This window comes from Macaca nemestrina, chromosome 20, assembly GCF_043159975.1.
Source record: "Macaca nemestrina isolate mMacNem1 chromosome 20, mMacNem.hap1, whole genome shotgun sequence".
Classification (NCBI taxonomy): Eukaryota; Metazoa; Chordata; class Mammalia; order Primates; family Cercopithecidae; genus Macaca; species Macaca nemestrina.
Window position 1 is genome coordinate 67,849,393 of NC_092144.1, and position 19,881 is coordinate 67,869,273.

General features: G+C 45.0%; 2 protein-coding genes across 6 annotated transcripts in view; both read left to right on the forward strand.

Moving 5' to 3' along the window:
* Positions 1-19,708, forward strand: part of LOC105488075 (zinc finger protein 776) — a 40,447-nt gene extending 20,739 nt beyond the window's left edge. Inside the window, exons 5-6 of the transcript XR_011618000.1 lie at positions 3,839-3,905; positions 13,132-19,708. The gene's annotated coding sequence lies outside the window, so the exon portion shown is untranslated. The remainder of the gene's footprint in view (positions 1-3,838; positions 3,906-13,131) is intronic.
* The window catches only part of LOC105488070 (zinc finger protein 586), a 65,626-nt gene that overhangs the window by 9,393 nt on the left and 36,352 nt on the right, over positions 1-19,881 (forward strand). Inside the window, exons 1-3 of one of the 5 annotated variants that reach the window (XM_011751790.3) lie at positions 999-2,369; positions 8,322-8,448; positions 10,502-19,708. In XM_011751790.3, the coding sequence (XP_011750092.1) occupies positions 2,334-2,369; positions 8,322-8,448; positions 10,502-11,547 (1,209 nt within the window). In that variant the 5' untranslated portion in view covers positions 999-2,333 and the 3' untranslated portion in view covers positions 11,548-19,708. Of the gene's footprint in view, positions 1-998; positions 2,370-3,819; positions 3,906-8,321; positions 8,449-10,501; positions 19,709-19,881 lie in introns of those variants that run through there. The other 4 variants (XM_011751786.3, XM_024794840.2, XM_071088105.1 and 1 more) reach the window with 4 other exon arrangements.

Sequence of the window (19,881 nt, forward strand, 5' to 3'; positions counted from 1 at the left end):
AGAATTAAAAAAAGTTATTTCGCAGATGCAGCAGCAAAAGACTGTCTTGACACCAATATCATATGAAACTATAAAGGTCACTACATTCCAAATAAGTGCCATTGAACAGGAACTCCAAGGGATTCAAAAAGAGGCTTCAGATAAGAAAAAGTAGATATGGCTAACAGAGGGGTAATGCTTTTCCCCCACTTACAAATTTTGGTGTGGACCCAACAGGAGACCCATCTTGCCTTTGAGATTTCAATTTCTTAGGGTCCAACATGTTTGTGAGCCAACTCACTGAAAATCTGAGAAAATGATTGCTTGGGGAAAGAAATATTACTGGAAACCCTCACCTCCAATACCGAATAAGGTTTCCACTAAATACCCAACTTATACTAAACATAATCCAAGAAAGGTTTTTTTTGTTTTTTGTTTTTGAAACAGAGCCTCACTCTCTCCTCTGTCGCCCAGCTGGAGTGCAGTGGCACGATCTTGGCTCACTGCAACCTCCGCCTTATGGGTTCAAGTGATTCTCCTGCCTCAGCCTCCCGAGTACCTGGGATTACAGGCATGCGCCACCACGCCCAGCTAATTTTTCTATTTTTACTAGAGACGGGGTTTCACCATGTTGGTGAGGCTGGTCTAGAGCTCCTGACCTCGTGATCCGCGCCCCTCGGCCTCCCAAAGTGCTGGGATTACAGGCAAGAGCCACCGCACCCAGCCAACTTTTTAAGTATAGAAAATTTTACAGGTCGGGCGCTGTGCCAGGCGCCTGTAATCCCAGCTACTCAGGGGGCTGAGACAGGAAAATCGCTTGAACCCAAGAGTCGGAGGTTGCAGTGAACCAAGATCGCACCAATGCACTCCAGCCTGGGTGACAAAGGAAGACTCCATCTCAAAAAAAAAAAAAAAAAAAAGAGGTGGAGATTTCCCAGAACAGAGGTTCCCTCCCCCTTTTTAGACTATATAGGGTAACTTCCAAACATTGCCAGAGCATTGGTATACTGTCATGGCGCTGGCGGGAGTTAGCATGCTAATACATTATAATTAGCATATAATGAGCAGTGAAGATGACCAGAGGTCACTTTCATCACCATCTTAGTTTTGGTGCGTTTTAGCCAGTTTCTTTCCTGCATCCTGTTTTATCAGCAGGGTCTTTGTGACCCACATCTTGTGCCAACCTCCTGTCTCATCCTGTGACTAAGAATGCCTAACCTGGGAATGCAGCCGAACAGTTCTCAGCCTTATTTTATCCAGCCATTTTCAAGATGGAGTTGCTCTGATTCCAATGCCACTGACAATGATGAGCACTTGCCAGCAAAGAGGTGAACTCATGGATTTAAGGCACTTGAAATATCTCAGTGTAAAAGCACCCTGTGCATACAAACTCCATGTTTGAACACCGCAGCCATTGTCCTGTAACATAATAGATAATAGCATTTGTCTTATTCTCTCTTTGACGTTGATATCAGATTTCTAGAGGAATTTATAGGTTAAAGATATAGCATAAATAAAAGTGTTGCTAATGGGCTGAGCACGGTGGTTCACGCCTATAATCCTAGCATTTCGGTAGACCGTAGCAGGCGGATCATTTGAGAACGGAAGTTCGAGACCAGCCTGGCCAACATGAGGAAACCCTGTCTCTACTAAAAATACAAAAATTAGCCGGGTGTGGTGGCACACGCCTGTAATCCCAGGTACTCGGGTGGTTGAGGCACGAGAATCGCTTGAAGCGGGAGGCATAGGCTGCAGTGAGCCAAGATCACACCACTGCACTCCAGCCTGAGTGACAGAGAGAACTGTCTTTAAAAAAAAAAAAAAAAAACAAGAAGCCGAGCATCACAAATTCTGAAATAAGAAGCCTCCAAACACGCGGGCAATCAGTTGCACAGAATACCCCCAGAAATGTGTGTATGGCCTCTTCTAAGATGGGAGACCCTCCTCGGCATCTGGACCTGGAGTCGCCATTTCCTAGCGCCCCTCGCAGTGGAGCTTGGCCCTTCCGTAAGTCGGAAGAAAGTCACCTTCAGCGCTGCCCATCTCTGGGAACTACATTACCCAGAATCCGCCCTGTGGAATGGAAGCGTGACTGAGCCAATGAAGCTTCAGAGAAGACACGCCATTGCGGGGGCACGTAAAGTCAAGCCGAGACTTCCGGCGTCCTAGCCGTGGCAGCCATTTTGGCCTGTGAGGCCAGTGGAGGTTCTGGGTCTGGACGAGCTCGGGAGCAGTGGTTGTGGCCATAACGCACAGGCGGATCTGAGGCTCGGCGACGCCACTGGTCGCAGCCCGGGACAGGACAACCACAAGAACACCGCCGAGCCCACGTCCCCCCGCCCGCCAACAGAGTCATGGCTGCAGCGGCTGCTCTGAGGGACCCCGCTCAGGTGAGCGCTGCGACCTCCGGGCCTCACCCACCCGGACCCTGAGGCCCCTGATCGTTAGGGGCGCCTCCTCGCGTCCCTGCAGCCCAGGCCTCTGTCAGGGACAGAGAGGCGCCGGCGGGTGGGATCCCCGTTTCCGACACCCAATTGATGCGGTCGTCAGAGCGAGACTGGCCGAGGGTCCGGCATGGGCAAAGGCCTGCAGGCGCGACAGAGGCAGGAGGATGCGGAACACGGGGACATCTTGTGTCTACCGGGAACGAAGAGTGAGCCGCAGTTATTTCTTTTTTTTTTTCTTTTTTGAGACGGAATCTCACCCTGTCGCCCAGGCTGGAGTGCAGTGGCGCGATCTTGGCTCACTGCAACTTCCGTCTCCCGGGTTCAAGCGATTCTCCTGCCTCAGCCTCCCGAGTAGCTGGGATTACAGGCGTGTGCCACCACGGGGTTTCATCATGTTGGCTGGGCTGGTCTCGAACTCCTGACCTCAGGTGATCCGCCCGCCTTGGCCTTCCAAAGTGCTGGGAGTACAGGCGTGAGCCACCGCGCCTGGCCGAGGCAGAGTTGTTTCTTCAGTACCAGGCTGAGGGTTGACCTTTGATTTTGAGGTCGCTAGAAGCCATGGACAGTTTTGAACAAAGGAAATCTGTGTTAGAGTTAGGATTCCCAAAAGATGTTCAAAGGAAGTACAGAGTTGAAGGCGGTGATGAGGATATTGAGGCTCTGAGAGGTTGAATCATTAAGAGGTGACATTGAGCACTGGGCCACAAGATCATCTGGCGGCAGGGCCAAAAAAAGCTTACAGAGAAGCCTGAGTATATCAAATCTGAGCACGGACACATTTGTGAAAGCCCTGCCTTTTGGCACACCTCATGGCTATGGAATCACTTAGGGAACCCACAGAAGGAAGTAGGGGATGCTCTAGTCCCTCATCCTCACCCACATGTCTAGATCTTGGCGTCTTTTTAAAATTTTTTTTGGGGGCGACAGATTCTCACTCTGACACCCAGGCTGGATTGCGGTGACGCGATCAGGGCGCAGCTTAGCCTCGACCTCCCTGGGCTTAGGAGAGCCTCTCATCTCAGTCTCCCAAGTAACTGGCTTTTTGTATTTTTAGTAGAGATGGAATTTCGCCATGTTGACCAGGCTAGTCTCAAACCCTTGGGCTCAAGCAGTCATCCTGCTTCAGCTTCCCAAAGTGCTGGGATGACAGGCAGGAACCACCGCACATTCTAGGACACTTAAGTGCCTTTCTCCAGTCCTTCGATCTGGGGATCTTGGAAAAACCTCAAACCCCAACTCTACATCAGTGATATAGGTTATGGGGAGTTATTGCCATGTCTATCAACTAATGTAACACGTGTGGAAGGTTCACCCAGGAGCTGATACTGGGATGTGCACTTACTTACTTAGAAGGGAAACTGGAGGGGTGAGGTGATGTTACCAATTTCTTAATAGGCTCTGTCTGGTTACAGAGTGGACAACAGACTGTGGGGTTGAGGGAGGAGGAAGATCAAACTGGAAGCTACTGCCCTAGTCGAGGTAAGGATTAATGGACTAGAGTTGTGGCTTAGGCAATGTGGCTAGATCTGGATTTGTGTTTTTTAGAGGGGCAAGTCAATTTTTTTTTTTTCCAAGACAGAGTCTGGACCTGTCGCCCAGGCTGGAGTGCAGTGGTGGAATCTTGATTCACTACAACCTCTGCCTCTCGGGTTCAAGCAATTCTCCTGCCTCAGCCTCCCATAGCTGGGATTACAGGCGCGCGCCTCCACGCCTGGCTAATTTTTGTATTTTTAGTAGAGATGGGGTTTCACCGTTTTAGCCAGGCTGGCCTCGAACTCCTGACCTGGTGATCCACCTGCCTCGGCCTCCGAAAGTGCTGGGATTACAGATTACAGGCTTGAGCCATCATGCCCAGCCCAGCAATTCAATTTTTAAATGGGAACAGTGGGAGTTTGAGAGGATTCAGGAAACACCCTTGAGTTTTTAGTCTTAGCAGCTGTGGCAATGGGAGCTCCATCAACTGAGATGAGCAAGTTGATAGCAGGTGTAATATTCACTGAGGCTATCAGGAGGTTTGTTGTGGCCATTCTGAGTGGAACAAAACACAAATTGCTTTTGCTTTGCTCTCCCCCACAACAATCAACACAGAGTACTTCTGTGACTAGATATGTGTGGATGGTTTTCCTCATACACCAAGTAGTTCTCCAGTGGACATCAGATCCCACAGGTGAAGTCTCAGACCCATGGGACTGTCCGCCAACCCCTTTCGATGCCAATCACAAGCCCCGGGATGTGTTTTTCTTTTTTTTTTTTTTAACCTGTCTTTTGACTGACTTGCTATAAATCAGGTTCCTCGACTTCCATTAAATTGCTAGAGCCAGTCACAAAACCTCAGGAGACGCTTTAATTTGCCAGTTTATTTTAAAGAATATTTATTACAAAGTTTACAGATGAAGAGGTGCATAAGGGGAAGGGACCCGGAGCTTTTATGATCTTCAGGCACACCACCATCCAGGAACTTCCATGTGTTTGGCTATTTGGAAGCTCCCCAAACCCTGTCTTTATGGGGTTTTATCAAGGTTTTGTTACATAGGCACGATTAATTAAATCATTGGCCAATGCTGATCAGCTTAACCCTTGGCCCCCTCTCCCTTTTCTGGAGATTGCGGTGGGGGCTGAACTTTCCAGACCTCGAATCCCAACATAGTCTTTTCCCTGACCAGTCTCCATCCTGAAGTTATCTAGGGGTTACCAACCATCATTCAACTCATTACCATTGAAACTCACTTAAATTTGAGAATTTCGTGAATTTTAGGAGTTGCATGCCAGAAAAGGAGATGACCAAATATATATTTCTCAATATCACAGGCATGTTAAGATTCTAAAATGTATTAGATACTCTTAATGGAGCTATCAAATGGGCAGCTGGACACATAGATGCAAATATCTGGGGAAGGGTTGATATTGGAGGTATCTAATATATGGTGACTACTGTGTGGACCGAGATGATTGAGTCATGGCTCACATTTGGAAGGTACAACCTTCAGATTATGTTGATGACACTGTTGGACAGGAAGTGGGGATTGGGTTTCCTGCTTGTGTACCTGGCGATGGTATTGGATTTCAGAAACACAGGTGAGGGAGGTAAATGGCCATGAAGGGAGGGTATATCTGTTTCTTATTCTTTTTTTTTTTTTTCTTGGGACAGAGTTTTGCTCTGTCACCCAGACTAGAGTGCAGTGGTGCGATCTCGGCTCACTGCAACCTCTGCCTCCCGGGTTCAAATGATTCTCCTGCCTCAGCCTCCTAAGTAGCTGGGATTATAGGCGCCTGCCACCACATCCGGCTAATTTTTGCATTTTTAGTAGAGACGGGGTTTCACCATCTTGGCCAGACTGGAAAGGGAGGATATATCTGACAGCCTAGTTTGGCAAGTGACGTAATGCTTCCAAGGAATGAATAGACTTGAGATGCTTGCCGACGCATAGGAGTAGCTGAGGGAAGATGACACTCAGGCCGGAGCTTGTGTTTATTGGCTACTTTGTGGCCTCACCAAGATTTTGAGATGGCTTTGGTGTGGCCTGGGGTGTTTCATTCAGCCTGGTACCAGATATGGAGGCAAATATGGTCACCTTCTGAGAGTCACTATGCCCGAGATTGATGACCAATGGTTCTGGGCTTTGAATGGGGTTAGGTGGACAGAAGAAAGTCATAGGTGCCAGGATAGTGGCTCACACCTGTAATCCCCACACTTTGGGAGGCCAAGGTGGGCAGATAATGTGAGGTCGGGGGTTCGAGATCAGCATCGACAACGTGGTGAAACCCCATCTCTACTAAAAATACACAAAAAGTAGCTGACATGGTGGCAGGCACCTGTAATCCCAGCTATTCGGGGGCTGAGACAGGAGAATCACTTGAACCTGGGAGGCAGAGGTTGCAGTGAACCGAGATTGCATCATTGCACGCCAGCCTGGGCGACAAAAGTGAAACTCTGTCTCAAAAAAAAAAGTCAGCCGGGCATGGTGGCTCACACCTGTAATCCCAGCACTTTGGGAGGCTGAGGCGGGTGGATCACTTGAGGCCAGGAGTTCAAGACCAGCTTGACCAACATGGAGAAACCCTGACTCTACTAAAAAGTATAAAATTAGCCAGGCGTGGTGGCACATGCCTCTAATCCCAGCTACTCGGGAGGCTGAGGTAGGAGAATCACTTAAACCTGGGAGGTGGAGGTTGCAGTGAGCCGAGATCGCGCCATTGCTCTCCAGCCTGAGCAACAAGAGTGAAACTCCGTCTCAAAAAATAATAAATAAAAAGTCATAGTTTCTGAGGATAGCAAATGCAGCACGAAAGTGGAATAGCACCATAAATATCTGAAAATGCTAGTGGTTCTTTTTGTCTGTGGATTTATGCATGGAGGGGTTCAAAGAATGATTTGGGGCTACCACTGCTATTGAGAAACATTAGAATTCTGTGGTAATTTTGGATTCCTTTTTAATTTACCAAGACTACTGTGGATGATGTCAGCCACATTATGGTATAAGCCCTAAAGTTAAGGCCAGTATCATGTGCTACCTTTATGTCTGGTGATACCTCAAATGGTCTGAGTGCAAATCCCCCTCCCCACTCTGCTCTTTTGGATAATGTGTCCTAGCCTAACTACCCTTTTAATCAAGAGGACTAGGCAGAGTTCCTGGTTATTATTTATTTGTAGCAGGTTTCAATTTGATTTCTACCCGCAGAGATTCAAACAAGCCAGTTGCAGCTGGGTGTGGTGTCACACACCTGTGGTCCCAGCTACTTAGGAGGCTGAGGTGGGAGGATTGCTGGAACCCAGTGAGTTCAGGCTGCAGTGGGCTGTGATTGTGCCACTACACTCCAGCAGGAGTGACAGAGCAAGACCCTGTCTCAAAAATTAAAAATAAAAACAAGCCAGTTGCATTCTTTTAAGGGAATCAGGGACTATCACACCCTCTTGATTGAGCAAAGCTTACATACCACAGTCCCTGGTTGCACTCTCTCTCTTTTTTTTTTTTGAGACAGAGTCTCGTTCCATTGCCCAGGCTGGAGGCAGTGGCGCCATCTGGGCTTACTGCAACCTCCATCTCCCAGGTTCGAGAGATTCTCCTGTCTCAGCCTCCTGAGTAGCTGGGACTACAGGTGCATGCCACCACATCTGGCTAATTTTTGTATTTTAGTAGAGACGGGGTTACACCTTGTTGTTCAGGCTGGTCTCGAACTCCTGACCTCAGGTGATCCACCTGCCTCGGCCTCCCAAAGTGCTGGGATTACAGGTGTGCGCCACCGCACCTGGCCGCTCTCTCTTATGCATAGTTCAACCCCCACGTGGCTGTCTGTGGTGAGTGGTGTCCTCTTCTTTCAAGCTGTGAGCATATTTGATTAATGAACTTTCTTGATGACTTGTGTTCAGCGTCAGGTGTTGTGTGTTTGGCCATCACCATAACCCTAGGGTGAGACTCCTACTCTTACCAGTAGAAGAAAGGGTGATTAAAATACTTTAACTTCTGGCAAGACCAGAGAGAGGCCTATGGTGTGGGCAGTTAGGTAGTGGCGGCAATTGGCATGTGTCTGTGGTGTCCAAAGATGTGAAGGATGTGTATGTACATAAAGATTATGTTTGAAAGGCCTCAGGCACTGCATTGGGATTCACGTGACCTTTGCTCTACCAGGGGAATTGCTAGAAAGGAGAGGATGAAACCCTTTATTTCAGGACCACAGCAGAGATACCTGTTTGCTTATCTGCGTCTTGTTGCTGATGGCTATGTGTCATGATTAATGGTCCCATGAGGACATAGTGGCACTAGTGGGCAAAGTTTCTCTTCTGAGTTGGGGATCCTGGGAGAAGGAGGATGGGCAAGGGTAGATATGTTGGGGAAGTGGATTGTGGGTCTTCAGCATAGGGGCCATTTGTGGTTTCATCTATCCCCATCATGACAGAGCAGTGTGACCTTTGAAGACGTGGCTGTAAACTTTTCCCTGGAGGAATGGAGTCTTCTTAATGAGGCTCAGAGATGCCTGTACCATGACGTGATGCTGGAGACCTTGACACTTATATCCTCCCTGGGTAAGGTACTCATATTCACCTGTGACCTGAGTTAGTCTCTGCCCCTCTCCTTTATGCCTTATCGCTTTCTCACATCAGGACCATGGACACAGCTTCATTCTCCAGTTCTCTGGAGAGGTTCTGTTGTTGGTTGGACTGAGGTGTACTTACTCTCCTTTCCTTAAGCAGCTCCAGCCTGCTTTGTTGCAGGCTTCCAGAGAAGGAGTCAGGGTCAGGAGTCTTAAAGTCACCCTAATGTATCCCACCTTGGTTGTCCTCTGCCTGTCTAGGTGACTGTGCAGATCCAAGGCTTCTGTTTTTCTCAAGTTCCATTTCCTTCCTCTAGCTCACATTTGTTCATGTCACAAATTGCCGGCACTGATATGGTCATTATGTACATGAACCACAGCCTGTTCTTGCAATACCCTACTTCAAAATTCTTTTTGTAGTATTTCATCAGGCACAATAATACCTGTCATCCCAGCTCTTCAGAGGCTACTCAGATCCCAGGAGTTTGAGGCCACCCTGGCCAACACAGCAGGTCCTTATCTCTAAAAATTTATAGGAAGGAATTCTTTTTATAATATTTAGTTTCCTTTCCTGTGGAATATCAAATGCAGAGTTGTTCTGAGCCAGTATTGGCTGTTCATCTGTCCTATGTTTCTCTTAGTACTTAACATAATCGAGTTTCCATGTAGTTGCTCATCTTGGTGGTGAAATGAAGAGCCCGTGGTTGTCCCTAAGATGTAAATGAGTCCAGCCTTAGCAAGGACTTGGGGCAGCTTTCTTCTGAAGAATAGCATGTGAGTGAGGTCATGACATCAGGGCTCTATTCAAATTATGCCATATACCTCTTCTATTTGACAATATTTCCGTGCCAATAGAAGTAGCCCCACTTTATGTCTTTCCTTCCCCATTATTGAGAGTGCCAATTTATTAGTCCTACACCTTGTCGCTTCTGCTGTTACATTCAACCCAGGACTAATTTTCATATATCCGGACTCCACATCTCACCTATTTTTCTCACTGCTCTGTCTGCAGTGGTCTTCAATATTGACTCATGTATTTTGTATTATGAAGTATATACCCATTCTTTTTTTTCTTTTGAGATGGAGTTTCACTCTTGTTTCCCAGGCTGGAGTGCAATAATGTGATCTCAGCTGACTACAACCTCCGCCTCCCAGGTTCAAACAATTCTACCTCAGCTTCCCAAGTAGCTAGGATTACAGGGGCCCACCACCACATCCAGCTAATTTTTTGGGTATTTTTAGTAAAGATAGGGTTTTGCCATGTTGGCAAGACTGGTCTTGAACTCCTGACCTCAGGTGATCCACCCCACTTGGCCTCCCAAAGTGCTGGGATTACAGAGCCACCACGCCCTGCCTCTATGAAGTATATATCCTTTTTTTTTTTTTTTTTTTTTTTTTTCTTGAGACAGATTCTTGCTCTGTTGCCCACGCTGGACTAGGCTCACTGCAACCTCCGCCTCCCAGGTTCGAGTGATTCTCCTGCTTCAGCCTCCTGAGTAGCTGGGATTACAGGCGCACGCCACCATGCCTGGCTAACTTTTTTGTTTTTAGTAGAGAAGGGGTTTTGCCATGTTGACCAGGCTGGTCTCAAACTCCTGACCTTGTGATCCACCCGCCTCGGCCTCCCAAAGTGCTGGGATTAGAGGCATGAGCCACGTTTCTTGGCCATGTATATACTCATTCTTAACAGTCCCTGACCAAAGGATGTCGTGCTCTAGTCATGTTGTGGTGGCCTGGACATATTCTTTATATAGTACTCACATGTCATCAGCAAATAAGGTCCCACAGGCAAGTTGTTTGCAAATGAAGGAGTTATAGACCCTGCCGTTATTCTGTCTGTTGCCTCATTTAGTCATGCCCTTGACAACATGAGGCCTCCTATATCTGTGATAATGCTAAACAGCCCCAACCTCAACCTGAACCCAACTCCCTCTGCGTGCAGATAACTCCATAGACTAGTTTTTTTGTTTGTCAGTTACTCTTGTAGGTAGACTGCATACTCAACAAAGTCAACATGTACCTCACCAGCGTTTCTTTGCTTTTAGGTTGTTGGCATGGAGGGGAAGATGAGGCAGCACCTTCTAAGCAGAGCACTTGTATACATATATACAAAGACCAGGGAGGTCATAGTGGAGAAAGGCCTTATGAGTGTGGGGAATATAGGAAATTATTAAAGAACAAGTCCTGCCTCACTGAACCCAGAAGAGATCACAAACACAGGAATGTTCGCACTGGAGAAAGACCTTATGAGTGCAGCAAATATGGGAATTTATTTCACCAAAACCCTACACTCCATATTCGTGAGAGATTGCATACTGGGCAAAAGACCTATGAATGCAGTGAGTGTGGAAAATCATTTCACCAAAGCTCTTCACTCTTGCAGCATCAGACGCTTCACACTAGAGAAAAGCCTTATGAGTGTATTGAATGTGGGAAAGGCTTTGCTGAAAAGTCCGGTCTCATTAACCACAGGAAAGTTCACTCTGGAGCAAAGCGTTATGAATGCAATGAATGTGGGAAGTCCTTTGCTTATACATCTAGTCTCATTAAACACAGGAGGATTCACACTGGAGAGAGGCCTTATGAGTGCAGTGAATGTGGGAGATCCTTTGCTGAAAACTCCAGTCTTATTAAACACTTGAGAGTTCACACAGGAGAAAGGCCTTATGAATGTGGTGAGTGTGGAAAATCATTTCGCCGAAGCTCTTCACTCTTGCAGCATCAGAGAGTTCACACTAGAGAAAGGCCTTATGAATGTAGTGAATGTGGAAAATCCTTTAGCTTAAGGTCCAACCTCATTCACCATCAGCGAGTTCATACTGGAGAAAGGCATGAGTGTGGGCAGTGTGGGAAATCCTTTAGCCGAAGATCTAGCCTTATTATACATCTGAGAGTTCACACTGGAGAAAGGCCTTATGAGTGCAGTGAATGTAAGAAATCCTTTGCTGAAAACTCCAGCCTTATTAAACACTTGAGAGTTCACACTGGCGAAAGGCCATATGAATGCATTGATTGTGGAAAATCATTTCGCCACAGTTCTTCGTTCCGTCGCCATCAGAGAGTTCATACTGGAATGAGGCTTTGTAAGTGAAGCAAATTTTGGGAATTCTCTTGCCCAGGCTTTTTGCTCCTTCAAGGCGAGAGAGTTCACACTGGATCAAGGTGTTATGAGTGTGGCAAATGGGGAATGTTCTTTAGCTGGAATGCTAGCTTCTTTACATAAAAGAGTGCTACCACTGAAGAAGTGCCTTTTGAGTGCAATGAATGTGAGAAAGCCTTCATCATCTCTCATTGATTACCAGAATATTTACATGAGGAAAATACCACAGATGTGGAGGCAGTATTATTTCTTCTTCAGTTTAACACTGGAGGAGACCCCTTATGAGGATGCCATCTGCCTAAATTGAATGTGCCATACATCAAATAGCTGCATACATTCCAGGTATGTGGGAACCACATAGTATTTTTCAACCTGCCCAGGTCTCTTGCTAGACTTCTGTGACTGACAGTTCTCTTCTAAAAAGCATTTCACCTTTACCACTTGGCAGGTGCCCACAGTACATCATTCGCCTAACTCATCATGATCCAGAAGTAACTTTGATTTTGTTTCATTCAACAGAGGGATTTTTTAGTATCCTCAGTACTCACTCTATTCTCATTTCTTTCTCTCTGATGAGTTAGGCCATGAAACTGACACATTTTTGGCACAGAGGACTCTTCTGATAACCTGAAAAGATGGACTGCCTTTTTCAGGGATCTTTTGGATCTCACAGAATTCTTAAGATGGAATTTTCCAGCCTGCCAGTCATGAATCTCAGACAGCCTGCTGCCTATTACCCTGATTTGTGTTATAATAAAGGCCCTGTTGTTTAAGACACCTTCAGTCTTTGCAAGAGGGCATGGAAGCTCCAAGCGCTTTTCTCATACTTTACCCTATGCATCTCTATCTGCATCTTTTGTACTATTTATAATTAACCAGTAAATTATTTTCCCTGAGTTTTATGTGCTGCTCTATCAAATTAATCAAATCTGGTCATGGGGGGTCCATGGGATTCCTGGTTTATAGTTCATCAGTCAAAAGCAGAGGCTCTGGGGCTTTGATTGGCATCAGAAATGGGAGCATCAGTTTTGGTGACTGAGTCCTCAAACTGGGGGATGTGATGCTATCTGCGGGTAGATAATGACTGAGTTGAACTGGAGGACCCCTAGCTTGTATCCACTGGAGGATTGCTTGGTGTGGGTAGAAAACACCCTGCATATCTGGTCACAGAATTATTCCATATTGATTATTGTTGTGTGACAGACAACAGAGGAAAAGTTTATTTTTTTCGACAAATATGCTATGGCTTCCCTTCTATTCCACATCTTTCTACTCCTGCCATACTATTTCTTTCTCTCCAAGTTTGTTATTCCTCAGAGTTCTCATAAATGGAAAGGATATGCACTTTGTTGAAATAAGAATTTCATGTTAACCAAGTTTTCATGATAGCCGTGAGTTTCACTTAATTATCTCAGAACTTAGAGCTTACTGTTCTCTACTTACTATCCATTGAGACTTAATGTGTTCTTGGCCATCACAGAAACTTTACTAGCTACTTATGTCATTGTCAATGGATAACTCTCTGAATCCACATTAATTACTTTGTAATTATCTCGGTCCTCAACTGTGTTTCAGAGATAATCTCCAGTCTTCATGCAGACGCTATCACTGCACCTACAGGTGAAATGATAATCACTTCCTAGCAAGGAAGTTGGATCATGGAATACAAGATAATTTATCAAGAATCAGATAGTCTTGTTCCACACCTGCAGGAATGTCAACATCGCAACCACCATGGCAAATATTGATTTAATAAGCAACTACTATTCCCAGATAAGTGTCAGAATCTTAGAAGAAATTGTAATATCTTAGACAATTTAGACGTGATGGAGGGTGGATGATGAGAAATTACTTAATGGGTACAATGGATACTATTTGAGTGATGGATACCCTAAAGCCCTGATTTAGCTTCTACACAATCTGTACATGTAACCAAATCACACTTATACCACATTAAATTATTTAAAAAAAAAAAAAAAAAAAGAAGTGTTAAATAGAAAAATGCTGCTGCTTTGTGGGATTGGAACACAATACAGAAGAAGATATAGAACATAGTCGGAGGGACTCAGAGGCATGGTACCACCTTGTGTAATTCCCTTAGGACTGCCTAGGATCTCTTCTCCATATTGTCTCTCATACTCTCTTTAAAGTATTCTCATTGATAACCAAAACATTCTCACAACATTCATTATAAGCTTTACTTGGGCAAGTGCAGTAGCTCACGCCTGTAATCCAAGCACTTTGGGAGGCCAAGACGGGTGGATCACAAGATCAGGAGATCGAGACCATCCTGGCTAACATGGTGAAACCCCATCTCTACTAAAAATACAAAAAAAAAAAAAAAATTAGCTGGGCGTGGTGGCGGGCGCCTGTAGTGCCAGCTACTCGGGAGGCTAAGGCAGGAGAATGGTTTGAACCCAGGAGGCAGAGCTCGCTGTGAGCCGAGATCGCACCACTGCACAATAGCCTGGGCGACAGAGTGAGACTCTATCTCAAAAAAAATAAAATAAGATAAAAAAACCTTTACTCACATAAAGTGAAGAACAAGAAGACTTACCCATAGTTTTTGAGTTGACGTTTAGTGTCCTTATAACATTTTTTGGATATGCATTTTTATCCTTTTGGGAACATGATTTACAAATGCGAGCTGCAGGACTATTTCATTAATGTGTTGAATGCAAGAGTTAAAACTTCCTGTCCCATTTAGTGAATGGAAAAATACTTAAGTTACATGAATAAAAAGATCGTAAATTACCAACAGCAAGATAATCAGGGACGTAAAACATCTCAATTTCTAAATGTTGCTTAATGACAACATGTTTTGTAGGTACATTTTATTTTCACAGTTATTAGTATTTTATTCCCTTCTCGCTGGAAAGATGTCCAGTGATTCTGAATCAATACAGGTGTGTGGGGTGTCATCTAGAAGTCATAAAATGACTTATTCAAATTAACCATGTTATGACCACTCACACTCGCTGATACATATCTTCCTGTAACTTCTGTGGAGAGTGAAATTTTCTTTTCTTTTTTCTGTTTTTTTTTTTTTTTTTTTTTTTTGAGACAGAGTTTCACTCTTTTACCCAGGCTGGAGTGCAATGGTGTGATCTTTGCTCACTGCAACTTCCACCTCCCAGGTTCAAGTGATTCTCCTGTCTCAGCCTCCAGAGTAGCTGGGATTACAGGCGCCCACCACCACACCTGGCTAATTTTTGTATTTTTAGTAAAGAAGGGGTTTCACCATCTTGGCCAGGCTGGTCTCGAACTCCTGACCTTAGGTGATCCACCTGCCTCGGCCTCCCAAAGTGCTGGGATTACAGGCGTGAGCCACCACGCCCAGCCTATTTATGTTAATTTTTATACCATAGAAGCGACTAAGGGCAGGTCTAGAGTTAGTTAAGGTGGAGGTGGTGATAAAGAGAAGGACAGGGTTATATTGACAAGGCTGACAGAAGGGGTAGTCCTTTTAGTGAAATAGATGAGGGGTTTTAGATCTGCACAAACCTTTTTGTGGAAGTCTAACTTTGCTCTTGGGTAGTTTATGGGATGTAGTCTTATTTACTACAAGGTTGCCAGGCAGTAGGAGCAGAAAATCGGTCCTGGCTGCAGGTCATTACAACAATGAGTGCTTGGGATAACTGTGTCAATTAGAGGGCTGCGACATAAATATTTGTGTGAAAAGGCTAGCTGTTGATCTTTTACATTTCTACAAGGTATGACAGAGCAAGCATTAAAAGCAATAGTCTGAGGTGAGTCAGACTTAGTTACATTAATAAAAAAGGAGCTAGTAACAGAATAAAGAAAGCAATATAAAAGGTGTATGAAAATTAATTTTTCTTTAACTTAGTAGGGCTTGATCCTAGTACAGTAACCCATAATTCTCAGAGGAAGATGTTTTCTTGACTTGAGTATGGTGGGTCCATTTTTTCTTTCTCAGCTGTGCGGACGGCAGTCTCAGTGGTTAACGGTGTAAAATAGAGTTCTTCCCAGGCTGGCTTGAGCTTTTTCTATCTTTTGATGAGGATGTGCTTTTCAGGCTGGTGCTGGTGTACTGGAAATTCTAGGGGTGGTACCTGTGCTAAAAGACTTTTAGTTCCGAGGGAAAGGAAAGTGGAAGATAAATTAAGTATATAATTTTTACTGCATATTCTGGGGCTTTAGGCCACATGGTGACGCCTTCTGCTCCACTGTTGTTCAGCGCCGGCCAGGGGATGCTGCGGCCCTGCCCCTTAATGTCTTGGGCCTTCTTGTGGCCTTCACCGCCCTTGCTCCCTGTGGCCTTGGGGATGAGGGGCCTTGTGACTTACCTGGCCACCTTAGGGCCTTAAGAAAGCTAAATACCATTGTATATTTGACAATGTTTTTTTGTATGATTTTATATCAGGTAAGTTAAATTTTATCTTTATATTAATGTGCTATTAATGTTAAACTTAATTTTAATAAAATCTTATAGACACTATCTAATTTTAATGTCTGACTATAAGGTAAGACTTTTACAGACTCTTTTTATAATTTTTGTTAAAGAGCAGGTTGGTGCTTTAAGAAAAATCTATCATGCTTTAATTTTAATGTCCAGTTCACAGAAAAACTGGATGATACCCTTTTAAGTTTAGCCAGTATGTTTACACACAGAATTTCCTTTACAATTAACATTGTAAAACTTGCTTAAACCTTTAAAACAAAAATTTTTTTTAACCTTTAATGTAGGTAAACATCCATATTCTTATGCCTCCTTGTAATCTTATTAAAAGTAGATTTTATTTTTCTTACATACCTTGTACATAAACTGTTTAATAATAATTTTACATCCAGGAGGTCTAATTACTTTTAAATTATACAATATTTATTGCATAAATTCCCTTTTATAGCTTTTCTTACAACTTTCACAATCTTCAACATGTCTTAACTTTCTGCCTTCCTTTTACACTATTTTTTTTCCTAGTTTCACCTTGTCTTTTTTTGATTTCTGTCTCTTCCACTTTCTCTCACTCTTTCCTTCTATTTATCTCTCTCATTTGCACTCTATTTTCCGCGCTCTCTCATCCCGTTTCCCTTTCTTCTCCTGAGTTCTCCAGCTCCTGCGGCAAGCAGGGCTGGGCCACCGCACAGGCCCCGCCCCCGCGCTATTTTTCCTGGTTTTTTTTTTTTTTTCCAGATTCCCCTTTTTACTCCCCCACCCCCTCTTCTTTTTACACTTAGTTTCTTGGATTGAATGGGATTTTCGCGACTGCAGTCTGGGCGCTGGGCAGTCATTGGCCTAGCGGCTTGACAGATATGCCGGCCGCAAATTGCAAGAATTATGTCTTTTCACCTCCTATGCCCTCCACCCGGAGCCGGTCCCCAACCTCTTTTCGGGAAGAGGGACTTAATCTTTGGCGTGCCTGCCTAGCTGTTTGGCTCTGCGCTTGCTGTTTTTGTTTTCTTTCTCTCTGACTTCCTCTCCTAGTTTCTTTTTCTTTTCTGCTGGTCTTTCCTTTGTCTCTGCCAGCCACCTATGCTGCTGTTTTCTCCTCTGCTTTCCACTCCCCTAGGGGAGGGACCGGCAGGAGCGGAGCTATTGTTTCTTCCTCTGAAAAGGAAAGGGGAGTTCTGAATATTTTTCTTACTACCAGAGGTTTGTGTGAGGTTCAACCCCCGACTGGGGATTTCTCACCTCTTTCTGACCTCCGAAGACATCCTAAGGAATATTTTACCACCCCTGCGGTTTTTCTCTCCTTGGTATGTCCTAACCAAGGAATACTTTACCATCCCGGCTTTTTCCTTAGTCCCTGACCACCCACCAAGGAAATACTTTACCAGCTCCTGCAGCTTCTCCTTCCGTGGTCTGTGCACAGTTGTCTCTGCATTATGTGAGGATCTTTAAGCTAGGTTCCTGGCCAGTTTTGTTTTTGTTTTTGTTTTTTCCATTGCTGAGAGTACGGATTTATTCGTCACACCGGGTGGGTCTCAATTTCTTACCCTTAGACGACCTTGCAATGAGGTAGGGGAGCACGCTACCCCATGAGAGAGGACTGGACACCGCCCCAGAGGAGAACGTGTGCCTGTACGGATTGCCACCAAATTGCTTGAAATGCTTGTTCTCCAGTGCGGTAAAGAAATAGCACTTGAACATAAATTTATTTAGTAAGGCCATTTTTACTTCCTGCAGAAAGGGTACACTAGTGTACTAGTGGCACTAGTGTACTAGTTTTGCCACTAGAGTACGCGGAACTAAGGAGACAGGGTCATTTATAACCTGAGGCCTCCACGCTACCGCTGTGTCGGTTTCCATTGGCTGAAACGGGACCTCACATTCTGTATTTGTCCCGATTGGCTAGCAACTTAAAACTTTTTTTTTTTGACTGAGTTTCACTGAGTCCTCCAGGTTTGAGTGCAGTGGCAGGATCTGGGCTCACTGCAAGCTCCGCCTCCCGGGTTCATGCCATTCTCCTGCCTCAGCCTCCCAAGTAGCTGGGATTGCAGGCTGCCCCCACTACCCTGGTTAATTTTTTGTATTTTTCATAGAGACGGGGTTTCACCTTGTTAGCTAGGATGGTCTCGATCTCCTGACCTCGTGATCCGCCTGCCTGGGCCTCCCAAAGTGCTGGGATTACAGGCCTGAGCCACCGCACCCTGCCCTCAATTTCTTTTATCACATTGACATCTGTCTCAAAGGAAGGGCAACTTAACCAATGCCACTGTGGTACACATCAGCGGCTACAACTTTCACAATTACTGCACAGGTAAAAAAGGCCATCTGAATGGTAGCATAAACATGGCATCTGAGCTCCAAAATGTCATCTACTTACAAGCAAGTAGTTATTATTTTCCAGTGACTGCAGGAATAGTTTCACACTGGGAACTGGGATTATCTCAGAATAAATGTTTTTATTTATTTAATTTTTTTTGAGACAGAGTCTGTCGCCCAGACTGGAGTGCAGTGGTGTGATCTCAGCTCACTGCAACCTCTGCTGCCTGGGTTCAAGTAATTCTCCTGCCTCAGCTTCATGAGTGAGTAGCTGGGATTATAGGCATGTGCCATCACACCTGGCTAATTTTTGTATTTTTAGTAGAGATGGGGTTTCACCATGTTGGCCCACCTGGTCTCAAACTCCTGACCTCAAGTGATCCGCCCACCTTGGCCTCCCAAAGTGCTGGGATTACAGGTGTGAACCACCACGCCCAGCCTCAGAATCAATTACAGGTGTGGTGGCTCACAGCTCAGGCCTGTAATCCCAGCATTTTGGGAGGCCAAGGCAGGCACATCACTTGAGGCCAGGAGTTTGAGACAAACCTGGTAACATGGCGAAACCCCATCTTTTCCAAAAATACAAAAAAACAGCCGGGCATGGTGGCTCACGCATGTAATCCCAGCTACGTGGGAGGTTGAGGTGGGAGAATTGCTTGAACCTGGGAGGTGGAGGTTGCAATCAGCCAACATCATGCCACTGCACTCCAACTTGGTCGACAGAGTCTTAAAACAAACAAACAAAAAAAGCAAGCAGCAACTCAAATATCCATAAATGGATGAATGAATGAATGAATGAATGAATGAATATACAATGACATATCATGGCAGACTATACTTCTCAGCAATATAAAACAAATGAACTCATATATCTACATTGATATCAAAATAAGCATGATGCAGGACGCCACCCAGGAATTATAAGAGGAAACACTTTATTACATCAGTCAGAAAATTCCAGAAAATGGAAAGTACTCTATTATAAAGCAGAGTAAATCAATGGTTGTCTGGAGAGCAGAGAGAAAAACTTTATAAAGCCTCCATGTAAATACAAAGGCGATAGATTAAATTCATTATTGTGACTCTGATGATGATTTCATGGGATTATAAGAAAATTCAAGCCAGGAGCAGTGGCTCATGCCTGTAATTGCAGAACTTTGGGAGGCCGAGGCGGGCAGATCACAAGGTCAGGAGATCGAGAACATCCTGGCTAACAGGGTGAAACCCCGTCTCTACTAAAAATACAAAAAATTAGCCGGGCGTGGTGGCAGGTGCCTGTAGTCCCACATACTTGGGAGGCTGACGCAGAATGGCATGAACCCAGGAGGCGGAGCTTCCAGTGAGCTGCGATCACGCCACTGTACTCCAGCCTGGGCAATGGAGTGAGACTCTGTCTCCAAAAAAAAAAAAAAAAAAAAAAGAAAATTCAAGACTTACCCTACAACTCAAATATGCATACTTTATTGGACATCATTTATATCTTTATTTTAGACAGAGACAGGGTCTCTGTCACCCAGGCTAGATTGCAGTGTTGCGATCTCGGCTCACTGCAACCTCTGCCTCCCAGGTTCAAGCAATCTTCCTACGACAGTTATCCT